The sequence below is a fragment of the Plecotus auritus genome, assembly GCF_963455305.1.
Source record: "Plecotus auritus genome assembly, chromosome: 8".
NCBI classification, from domain to species: Eukaryota; Metazoa; Chordata; class Mammalia; order Chiroptera; family Vespertilionidae; genus Plecotus; species Plecotus auritus.
The window spans coordinates 137,824,778-137,837,449 of NC_137782.1; the positions used below are offsets into that span (position 1 = coordinate 137,824,778).

Consider the following 12,672-nt stretch of genomic DNA (forward strand, 5'->3'; position numbering starts at 1 on the left):
TCTCCAGAAATACCTCTGATTACCCTTCCTATTTCCATGCTTGTTGATAGTCTTAAAACAAAACTCCATAAACAATCTCCATTTTGAAAAGTAAATTTCTGCCTTAGATATTCCTTAATCAAAACTCCACTCTAGGAGAGGGAAACCAAGATGGCGGCATAGGTAAGCACCTAAACTGCTGCCTCGCACAACAATTTCAAAACTAAAACTAAAAGACAGAACAGATATCATCCAGAACCACAGGAAGGCTGGCTGAGTGGAAATTCTACAACTAGAAGGAAAGAGAAAAGCTCATGGAGAATCAGAGGAGCGGCAAAGGGCTGAGGTACGGAGACATGCGCGCAAAGAGGTAGGGCAGCTGAGTGCCTGGCTGACTTTCTCTGGCGAGAGGGGCAAGGAAGCCCCTGAATGCACTGAACCCCAGTTCCGACTGCACTGAAACCCAGTTCTGGGCAAAACCCCGTGGACCCAGGCTCATACAGGGGGAGTCTGGACTGTCAGGTAGAGAGAAAGGCACATGGAGACTCGGAGACCCGGGGGAGCCGCGGTGGTCAAGGGTCTGGAGGCGCGCGCACAAGTGCTCGCAGAGAAGACTGGATGCGGAAGTTGCCACAGGCATTCCCTAGCAGAAGGGAGTCAGAAGCTCCTGACTGCACTGAACCCCAGTTCCGACTGCACTGAACCCCAGTTCCGACTGCACTGAACCCCAGTTCCGGGCGAGCTCCTGGGCACCCACGCTCTTACGGGGGGAATCTGGACTGTCAGGTGGAAACTCAGGGGAGCTGCGGAAGGCAGAGGTCTGGAGGGACGCACGCAAGGGCAGGGCTGACGGGAAGCCAAGACTGTCTGCTCTGCCCTGAGACTCCGCCCCATCCAAGCTGAGCACAGAGGCTTTTGCAATTTTGCAAGTCTCATCCTATAAGGCTGTCTCCAGCACCGAACTTCTCCCAGCGTAGACACAGCTGATCCTCACAGCCAACTGGCCTGGAAGTCAATTCCTCCCAGTGATACCAACAACAATCAAGACTTAACTACAACAAGGCTGTACACACAGTCCACAAAGGGGTGCACCAAGAGTGTCCACCTCAGGTTAACTGGGGAGGCCAACCCACTGGGCCCTATCGGAAACCTAGCACACAAAACTACCCTACCAACCAGGGAAGCAGCGAAAATGCGGAGACAAAGAAACAGATCACAAACGAAAGAAATGGAGGAAAACAAACGACTGGATATAGAATTCAAAACCACGGTTATAAGGCTTTTCAAGAATATCCTAGAAAAGGCTGATAAATTTAGCGAGACCCTCGAAGACATGAAAAAGGACCAACTAGAAATTAAACATACACTGACTGAAATAAAAAATATTATACAGAGATCCAACAGCAGACTAGAGGAACGCAAGAATCAAGTCAAAGATTTGAAATACAAAGAAGCAAAAAACACTCAACCGGAAAAGCTAAAAGAAAAAAGAATCCAAAAAGTTGAAGATAGTGTAAGAAGCCTCTGGGACAACTTCAAGTGTACCAACATCTGAATTATGGGGGTGCCAGAAGAAGACAGAGAGCAAGATACTGAAAACCTATTTGAAGAATAAATGACTGAAAACTTCCCCCACCTGGTGAAAGAAATAGACTTACAAGTCCAGGAAGCACACAGAACCCCAAACAAGAGGAATCCAAAGAGGACCACACCAAGACACATCATAATTAAAATGCCAAGGGCAAAAGACAGAGAGAGAATATTAAAAGCAGCAAGAGAAAAACCGTTAATTACCTACAAGGGAGCACCCATATGATTGTCAGCTGATTTCTCAACAGAAACTATGCAGGCCAGACGGGAGTGGCAAGAAATATTCAAAGTGATGAATAGCAAGAACCTACAACCAAGATTACTCTACCCAGCAAAGCTATCATTCAGAATTGAAGGTCAGATAAAGAGCTTCACAGAAAAAAAGAAGAAAAAGCTAAAGGAGTTCATCACCACCAAACCAGTATTATATGAAATGCTGAAACGTATTCTTTAAGAAGAGGAAGAACAAAAAAGTAAAGATAAAAATTATGAACAACAATTACATATCTATCAACAAGTGAACCTAAAAATCAAGTGAATTAAAAAACTGAGGAACAGAATAAACTGGTGAATATAATAGAATCAGGGGCATAGAAAGGGAGTGGACTGATAATTCTCAGGGGGAAAGGGGTATGGGGGGTGCAGGAAGAGACTGGATAAAAATCGTACACCTATGGATGAGGACTGTGTGGGGGAGGTAAGGGCAGAGGATGGGATGGGAAGTGGGTGGAGGGGAGCTATGGGGGGAAAAAGGAGAAATAATTGTAATAATCTGAACAATAAAAATTTATTAAATTAAAAAAAAACAAGTAAAAAACAAAAACTCCACTCTACATACTCTACATACTTTTAATTCTGAAGACTTATGACAACTCTAATTATCATGTACTGGGAAGGTAGTCCAGGCTATTTATCTAGTGTCTTCAAACTTCCCATAATTATATTTTCATATAATTATATTTTCATTTTTATAGCCTCCACATACAATCTATATATATATATATATATATATATAAAGCGATGATATGCAAATTAGGCCAGGACACCGTAACGGGTCATGACCGGACAGGAGAAGGTTGCACGCGAGGTGAGGCCCGGAGCAGAGACGGAGACAGAGACAGGGGGGCCTGCCCAAGATGGTGCGGACACAGGCAGGGGAGCCGGGGGATGCTGCGAGCAGACACAGGCAGGGGAGCAGACACAGGCAGGGTAGCAGACACAGGCAGGGGAGCTGGGGGACACTGCGAGTCAGGTGCTGGTCCCTGCCCCCCGCGGCACCGATCCGGCCTGACTCCTGCGGTGGCCAGCGCTGCACTAGTCGGGCGCAGGTCCCAGCCCCCCGTGAGGTACCTCCTCACATGGCAGGAGGCGGGGTGCCTCCTCGCATGATTTCAATCACACGCTGGGCCTCTAGTAGAAACATAAAGAGAATAACATCTTTTCTGACCCACAGAAGAAAAGATAAGTCTTTGAAAAATTCTTTGACAAAAAAAAATTGCCATAAAAGAATTTTAGACCTAAATATATTCTTAGCAAATCTAGTCCAAGTCCATAAAAGGAGATAGAAGCAATCAAAGAGTAAATGGCTTGCTTGAACCATACTAGTAAACAGTAAAAGAACCAAACTCAATGATTTCCAAGTTCAGAGTTCTTCATCCAACCAACATCATGCCCAGCTCTATCCCTGATTCATATGGTAGTCAAGAAAATAGTCTTCTATCGCTAAGGTCTTAACATTTATCTGAATGACAGATCAAAAATGGGGAAAGCAGGGAATGTGTAATTCACCCAACATCTGGGCAGTTAAAAGATGTTGGTTTCAGATAATTTCCTCAGGTCTCCTAATGCTGGTCCTCTAAATGACCTCTTTCAATCCTCAGTCTTGAATCAGGGAATGGTAATTCGATTACTTAACAAAACAAAAATATAATCTGCTTAACAAACTAAAAATCTTTTTTTTTAAATAAAAAGAAATGGAAGGATGCTAGTTCCCAAGTTGATAGTATACTGCCATTTTCTCACCATTCTATCCAGCACCTCTCTCCCCAGTGAGAAAGGTCCAACTAAGAGATCTGGCTTTCTGCCCAACCATCATGGCTCAGTGGTTGAGCATCGACCTATGAACCAGGAGGTCACAGATTTGATTCCCGCCCAGGTTGCAGGCTCAATACCCAGTGGAGGGGCATGCAGGAGGAAGCCAGCTAATCAATGATTCTTTCTCATGGTTGATGTTTCTATATCTCCTTTCCCTTCTTCTCTGAAATCAATAAAAATATATATTTTTTAAAAAGAGCTCTGGCTTTCTGATATTCTTTCCAGAGACTGTACAACCTGGCTAAGTGAGGACAATGAAACAATATCAACTAGTCCAGCTCAATAGCTGGCAATGCCAGCTTTATAATGTTAATGAATTATTATATACTAGAGGCCCAGTGCATGAAAATTCATGCACTGGAGGGGAGGTCCCTCAGCTCGGCCTGCCCCTTCTCACAGTCTGGCAGCCCTCAGGGACAGGAGGCAACCCGGCAATCCGGGGAAGGCGACGCCCCACCACACCTCTGCTGCTGCCACTGCCAGCAGTGCATGTCTCGGCCGGCCCTGGTTACCTGAGCCTTGGGTGGCCCTAGGAAGCTGGGCAGCCACCATCCAAGGCTTGCCTACACCTCGGGCCGGCCCTGGGCGGCTGGGCAGCCAACATCCAAGGCTTGCCTGTGCCTCAGGCCGGCCCTGGGCGGCTGGGGGGCTGAGGGGACTGAGGGACTCTGGAGGCAGGCACACGGCAAGGCCAGGCCCACCTGGGGGCCAGTCCGGCCTTGCCGCGCACCTGCTGCCCCGGCGGAGCTGAGGGGACTGGACACCGCCATCTTGTGGCTATGGGCGCCGCCATCTTTGAGGGCATGGCAGTCAACTAGCATATTCCCTCCTTATTGGCTGTAGGCACTGCCATCTTTGAGGGCAGGGCAGTCAATGAGCATAGTCCCTCCTTATTGGCTATGGGCACTGCCATCTTTGCGATGGTGTGAGGGTCAATTAGCATATTCCCTCCTTATGAGAAAAGATTAGACAAAAAGCAGGACCAGTAAATTTTACTGAAGAGGAATAGGTTATGCACATAAGTGGCAAACATGGAAAAAATGGCTTTCCTATTTTCAAAGAGCTTACTACAACCTCTACCTCAAATTGAATTCAAGAATCTGAAGCTAGAAAAAGAATGAAAAGTCTAATACAGGTAATTAAAAATAGCAATGGTAATAAACATCTAATTGTACAAATCCACAGGGACAGTAATTTAGGTTCTTAAGAATTTGATATAGAAAAAGTACATCATTTTGGCAAATATCAGCACTATAATAACCCGAATCAGTTTTCATTCAGGGTAACAGAAAGGACTTCCCTATGAAATAATTAGGTATCAAATCATAGGTATAGCTATTTAGCTCCTCAGTATGGTAATGAAAGGCAAGTTAATCATTTGCCAGTATCCTAGTACAGATAATGGTTGCAATAATCCAGTTCCCCTTATACAAATTTTCTCACTTTTTGATCACATCACAGATCCTTTGGCATCTGCCAAAGCAGGCCTAGGAAAAAAGGCAAAATTTCTCGATTTGTGGTATTTACTCTATAAAATGCCTTATTTTCTAATTATTTCATATCATACTTTACCTAAAAGATATGTACCTTGTATAGAACCAAACACAGAATACACACTCACTAATTATTTTTGATTCCTACAAAAATAAAAATATTTCACTGAAAATTTGTATTTGTCATATAGATATTAAGTTGATAATTCTGAATTTATAAAACTGCATATACTCAAAAGTTTAGGATGTCACATATAAAGTTATCTTAGAGCTGCAACCATCACCACCATAAGGCAAAGTTCTGCAATTGTAGCCTCCCCTCTTGATATCATAGTGCGTTGTAAAGGCTGTAGTACAACCACAAGGCAAGAAAGTAAAGGTGGTAATGCCATAAAAAAAGCTAGTGAGGACTTTAGAATTCTGGTTTCCCTTTGGCATTCTCCCATCTCTCTGTGAGTTTAAATTTATAGTTCACATACTAGATTTAAGGCACAGGCTACTCTGCCACAATTTTTCTGGTCTAAGATAATTGCCCTGCTTCCTATGAACACTTATTATCCTGCAAATAATTTAAGCATATACAAATGAACTGCAGCCTAATAATCTTTGTTATAAATGCCATGACTTAAGAAGTTGAGGGGAAGCTGAATATTGTGTTAATTAGCCATGATAATTATTTTCTCAATAAAAGATAATTCAGCAAAGAGCTCTTTGTATATTTAGCAATAAAAATAGATATGTATCTAAATAAAGTGATTAATAAACTGAGAATTAAACTTTAAATCAAATAATGCAATGTGCCTTAATATTTTACTGTCTAATCTGATAGTTATCAGGTGTCAGTTATAAATTTCAATCTACCAATATAAAAAAAAAGTAGACTGATAGACTCAGAATCAGGAAAGATAAGTAGAAAGCTAAACAGATGATAAAAAAATTGATAACTGTGTAGCTCAAACTCTTTTCAGAACCATATTTAAAATTAAAAACTAGAATATTTTCTGGCTAGTGGTTGCAGAGAACTGTTTTCCCGTAAGTGATTTCAGTAGGACTTAACAGCAAATAATGTATATTTTAAAGGAACACAGAAGAGTCTTTTCAAGAGAAAACAATGATTCTACTATTTGGGTTTAATATAACTGATAGCTAATTTTTTTTAAATAGCTGGAAACAAGAATTCCAAAATGTCTTAAGTTTCTCAAGATTAAAAAGTTATTTCCTTAACTTTTATAATAATACCATAATCATTTCCTCCACAGATTCTGGAACTGATTTTTATGTCCTTATTTAGCTGTTGCATACAATTTATAAAACAGCCTTTTTAATATTATGTATATGCTGTAATAAGTTTAACACATTATGGAGATAAAACACAATGATTCTAAAATATACAGAAGGGATTTAAAATATTAAAATCATCACAACTGAAAAAATTCATCTAACAAACCATACCTAATAATTGACAAACATGTAAATTTGTAAATTGACTGTACCTCCGCTACACCCCTGCCAATCAGAGTGAGTATGCAAATTAAACCAACAAAGATGGAGGTTAATTTGCATACATAGGCGCCCAGCAACCTGGGTTATGGGAACTTTCTCAGCACCCAGGTAACTCCAAGATAGGCCCCCCTGGGTCCTGAGCAACCAGGGAGGGGCCTGAGCCAGGGGGCTCCTGGGCAGGGGCAGAGCCAGGTGATTGGGCGATCCAAGGGAGCTGGGGGTCCCCTGTCCAGGCCCCAAGCCCAGACCAGAGGCTTGGGGCCTGGGCAAGGGCGGAGCCCGACGATCAGAGGTAGCTGGGGGTCCCCTGTCCAGGCCCCAAGCCCTGGCCAGAGGCTTGGGGCCTGAGCAGGGGCGGAGCCGGGCGATCGGGCGATCGGAGGAAGCTGGGGGGCCCCTGCCTAGGCCCTGAGGCTTTAGGCCTTGGCAGGGGTGGAGCTGGCAATGGGAGGGAGCTGGGTGGCTCCTGCCCAGGCCGGGAGGCTTTAGGCCTTGGCAGGGGTGGAGCCGGTGGTCGCAGGGAGCTGGGGGGCCCCTGCCTAGGCCCCGAGGCTTTAGGCCTTGGCAGAGGTGGAGCCAGAGATCGGAGGCGATTGGTGTGAACTACAGATAAACTACCTTTTCTGACCGCTCATTGGCTAAGCTCCCTGTTTGCCACTGGTAATATTCTTAGTAACTTGGGTATAAGAATCCAAAAAGGTGATCTAGGGCTTTTCCACCACACTCCTGGAGGAAAAAAGGAAGGTCCGCTGCTGGAGGGCTAAGAAATGTCATATCCTGCCCTAGCCGGTTTGGCTCAGTGGATAATGCCTAGGCTTGCCAACCGCAGGGTCCGGTTGGATTCTGATCAAGGGCAGGCTCCTCTCTGGCTGGGGCCCAGGTCAGGGCTCATGCAGGAGGCAACCAATCAAAGTGTTCCTCTCACTTTGATGTTTCTCTCTGTCTTTCCCTTTCTCTTCCACATTCTCTAAAAAACAAAGGAAACATATCCTCAGGTGACGATAAAAAATAAAATAAAGAAAGAAATGTCATATCCTATGAAAGACACATCTTGAAAATGCCTAAAGAAAGTTGTCATTTTTTCATGGAGAAGGGACCGGAGTCCGTGTTGATGAAAACACCTTGGTGGCTGCAGTGACTGGCAGTGGCTGCAGCAGCGGGGTGATGGGGCTGGTGCCTTCCCCTGATCAGCCCGGTCACCTCAGTAGGGACTTCCCCTGAGGGCTCCCAGTATGTGAGAGGGGGCAGGCTGGGCTGAGGGACCCCCCCCACCCCAGTGCACAAATTTCGTGCACCGGGCCCCTCGTAAGAAATAATTCCTTCTAGAAAATATTGCATTCTGAGAAAAATCAACCTGTAGCCTCATTTTTGCATTTCATATATGCATTTCACCACATGGATTCAATTACTATTTGATACAATATATTTTAAAAATCTGGACATAAAATAAAAATTATTAGCAATTAAATAAAAAGTGTACTTAACTTCAAAAGCATGGGTATTCTGAATTGATCTATAATCTAAAGTATTTCATTATGTCTAATAATTTTCCTAAGAAAATAACTGGTATCTAATCATTAAAAGGGGGATCACTTTCTGTTGATAGCTAAACACATTTAGGGACTATTTCTAGTGTTTATAATTGTAGTCATATTCATCTATTAATTATACTTAGTAATGATCTTATATTGTTCTTTTTCCAAAGCTTAAGGCCCAATCACCAAAACCTACAAGAAGACCTTAAGTTTATTTTCAGAACCCGTATTTTAATAAATAAGAAAATATTCCAGATATAAAATATAATGCCCCAAAAAACTATAAATGTATGCTTTGAAGAAGATGCCATTCATGCTATAAAGCAAGTGAATATTTCCTATAATGCTACATTATAGGATTATATTTAAAAGTTAAAAAAAATTTATTTACCTTATTACCAGTGATTCTATTCCTAATTATCTACCCAAAAGAAATGAAAATATTTGTCCCCAAAAATACTTGTATAGTAGTACCATTCATAGCACAATAGGAAATATTTGCAATATTCACTGAAAATTAAGCAAATGTTCATTAACGGTTAGTATAAATAATTACTCTGCAATATTATTTACATAATGAAATACTTCTCAGAAATAAAAGACTACCAATATACAAAATAGCATGAAGAAACCTCAGAAACATACTGATAGGAATAGTGGAAATAGTCTGTATCTTAATAAGAATGATAATTACACAAGTATATATTAATCAAAACTCACTATATCATATAATTAACATCTGTGTGTTACACTGTATGTAAATTTTAGCTCAATAAAAATAAAATTTGAAAAGATACCCTTAGTAAAAATCTGTGCAATTTCTATTGAACATTTTAAAATTCTATTCTACTCTCCATAAAGCTATCAGTCCAAAAAATATAAGCCTTTGAAAAAAATAAATCCTTCTCTTCTTCAACTCAGCAATAGACTCAGATAACTCATCATTCCTTATGTATACCCCAACTTCATCCTCTGAATAAATTATTCCTATGTATGTTTTTTAAGTGGTACCTATTTAATTCATGATACCCTAGTACAGGGAAGTTAGATAACATCTTACTCCAGGCTACCAAATCCAAAATCAAGGCTCAGATATCTGGCTTCCATTTTAAGAACTTTAGTAACAAGATTACAGTGGCTGGTCAATCATTTTAGTAGACCAGAAATAACCCAAAATATCTAATAATGCTTTAAAATATTCAACGGTAGGGCCAGAGAAGTTTAATAATTTAACTTAATTTAAGTAAGAAATGTAGAAACAGACTAACCTTAGAAGACTTCCTTCGGCTTCTTCTTGTCCAAACTACCACCAATTTATCTGGTTGCCTGCCAAACAAGAAAAAGATTAAAGATAATTTAAGTTATCTTAAATCAAAGTAATGTGAGGTTTGGTTCCAGTATATTCATTTTTAAATTTTAATATTTTTATTGATTTTTGGAGGGGGAGGGAGGACTTAATCCTCACCTGAGGATATTTTTCCATTGATTTTTAGGGAGAGTGGAAGAGAGAGGGAAAGACAGAGGGAAACATTGATGTGAGAGAACACATCGATTGTCTGCCTCCTCCACTCCCACCACTGGTGACCAAGCTGCAACCTGGGCACCTGCCTTGGTGGAAATCCAACCAGCAACCTTTCCAAGCATTGGAAGAGGCCCAACCAATTGAGCCACACTGAGCCACACGGGCCAGGGCAAGTTCTAGCATATTTAAAAGGACAAAAATGTCATTTGCTTTAGATTATATAGGGCAGTTACTCTTACAATAAAGCTTATCCAAATAAATTAATCAGTACAGATGGTGAATATAGTTGTGACCTAATTTAAATTACTAATATTTTAGCCATATATTTTTCTTTTTTTTTTTTCATTTTCTCACGTAATCCTCACAATGACCCTATGAGTTAGTTTACATCTTTATCATTGTTTTATTTATTTTTTTTAATAAATCTTTATTCAGATTATTACAATTATTTCTCTTTTTTCCCCCCATAGCTCCCCTCCACCCATTTCCCACCCCACCTTCTGCCCTTACCTCCCCCTCACTGTCCTCATCCATAGGTGTTTGATTTTTGTCCATTCTCTTCATGAACCCCCCATACCCCTTTCCCCCTGAGAATTATCAGTCCACTCCCTTTCTATGCCCCTGATTCTATTATATTCACCAGATTATTCTGTTCCTCAGGTTTTTAATTCACTTGATTTTTAGGTTCGCTTGTTGATAGATATGTATTTGTTGTTCATAATTTTTCTCTTTACTTTTTTCTTCTTCCTCTTCTTTAAGAATACCTTTCAGCATTTCATATAATACTGGTTTGGTGGTGATGAACTCCTTCAGCTTTTTCTTATCTGTGAAGCTCTTTATCTGCCCTTCAATTCTGAATGATAGCTTTGCTGGGTAGAGTAATCTTGGTTGTAGGTTCTTGCTATTCATCACATTGAAAATTTCTTGCCACTCCCGTCTGGCCTGCATAGTTTCTGTTGAGAAATCAGCTGACAGTCGTATGGGTGCTCCCTTGTAGGTAACTAACTGTTTTTCTCTTGCTGCTTTTAATATTCTCTCTTTGTCTTTTGCTCTTGGCATTTTAATTATGATGTGTCTTGGTGTGGTCCTCTTTGGATTCCTTTTGTTTGGGGTTCTGTGGGCTTCCTGGACTTGTAAGTCTATTTCTTTCACCAGGTGGGGGAAGTTTTCGGTCATTATTTCTTCAAATAGGTTTTCAGTATCTTGCTCTCTCTCTTCTTCTGGCACCCCCATAATTCTGATGTTGGTACGCTTGAAGTTGTCCCAGAGTCTTCTTACATTATCTTCAACTTTTTGGATTTTTTTTTTTGCTTTTTGCTTTTTCGGTTGAGTGTTTTTTGCTTCTTTGTATTTCAATTCTTTGACTTGATTCTTGTGTTCCTCTATTCTGTTTCTGGGTCTCTGTATAATATTTTTTATTTCAGTCAGTGTATGTTTAATTTCTAGTTGGTCCTTTTTCATATCTTCGAGGGTCTCGTTATATTTATCGGCCTTTTCTAGGATATTCTTAAAAAGTCTTATAACCGTGGTTTTGAATTCTATATCCAGTCATTTGTTTTCCTCCATTTCTTTCGTTTGTGATCTGATTCTTTGACCCCGCATTTTCACTGATTCCCTGAGTTGGTAAGGTAGATATTTGTGCTAGGTTTCCAATATGGCCCAGTGGGTCTGCTTCCCCAGTTAACCTGAGGTGGACACTCTTGGTGCACCCCTTCGTGGACTGTGTGTACAGCCTTGTTGTAATTAAGTCTTTATTGTTGTTGGTATCACTGGGAAGAATTGACCTCCGGGCCAGTTGGCTGTAAGGATCAGCTGTGTCTATGCTGGGAGAAGTTCGGTGCTGGAGACAGCCTTATAGGATTAGACTTGCCAAATTGCAATAGCCTCTGTGCTCAGGTTGGATGGGGTGGAGTCTCAGTCTTGGCTTCCTGTTAGCCTTGCCCTTGCGCGCATGTGCGCTTTCAGTCCTCCGCCTTCCCCAGCTCGAGTCTCCGCCTAAGAGTCCAGATTCCCCCCACAAGAGCGTGGGTCCCCAGGGGCTCGCCTGGAACTGGGGTCCACTGCAGTCAGAACTGGGGCTCAGTGCCGTCAGGAGCCTCTGACTCCCTTTCACTAGGGAAAGCCTGTGGCAACCTCCGCAGCCTTTGTGCGCACTGGCACGTGCGCGCTTTCAGTCCTCCGCCTTCCCCGGCTCCCGAGTCTCCGCCCGAGAGTCCAGACTCCCCCCACAAGAGCGTGGGTCCCCAGGGGCTCGCCTGGAACTGGGGTTCACTGCAGTCAGAACTGGGGCTCAGTGCAGTCAGAATCCTCTGACTCCCTTCCACTAGGGAAAGCCTGTGGCAACTTCCGCAGCCTTTGTGCGCACTGGCGCGCGCGTGCGTGCGCACTTTTAGTCCTCCGCCTTCCCTGGCTCCCGAGTCTCCGCCCGAGAGTCCAGACTCCCCCCACAAGAGCGTGGGTCCCCAGGGGCTCGCCTGGAACTGGGGTTCACTGCAGTCAGAACTGGGGCTCAGTGCAGTCAGGATCCTCTGACTCCCTTCCACTAGGGAAAGCCTGTGGCAACCTCCGCAGCCTTTGTGCGCACTGGCCCGCGTGCGCCTTCAGACTTCTGCCTTTCCCAGCTCGAGTCTCCGCCCGAGAGTCCAGACTCCCTCCGTAAGAGCGTGGGTCCCCAGGGGTTCGCCTGGAACTGGGGTTCAGTACATTCAGAACTGGGGTTCAGTGCGGTCGGAGGCTTCCTTCCCCCTTCCGCCAGAGAAAGTCAGCCAGGCTCTCAGCCGCCCTTCCTCTCTGTGCGCACAAAGCCCCTTTGCCGTACCTCCAATTCTCTGTGAGCTTTCCTCTTTCCTTCTAGTTGTAGAATTTTCACTCAGCCAGCTTTCCTGTCGTTCTGGATGGTGTCCGTTCTGTCTTTTAGTTGTAGTTTTGAAATTGTTGTGTGAGGCAGCAGTTTAGG

General features: G+C 42.8%; 1 protein-coding gene across 12 annotated transcripts in view; it reads right to left on the minus strand.

Moving 5' to 3' along the window:
• Positions 1–12,672, minus strand: part of EHBP1 (EH domain binding protein 1) — a 416,128-nt gene that overhangs the window by 291,291 nt on the left and 112,165 nt on the right. For all 12 annotated transcript variants that reach the window (XM_080686020.1, XM_080686011.1, XM_080686023.1 and 9 more), the window contains one exon: positions 9,463–9,520. In XM_080686020.1, the coding sequence (XP_080542146.1) occupies positions 9,463–9,520 (58 nt within the window). The remainder of the gene's footprint in view (positions 1–9,462; positions 9,521–12,672) is intronic.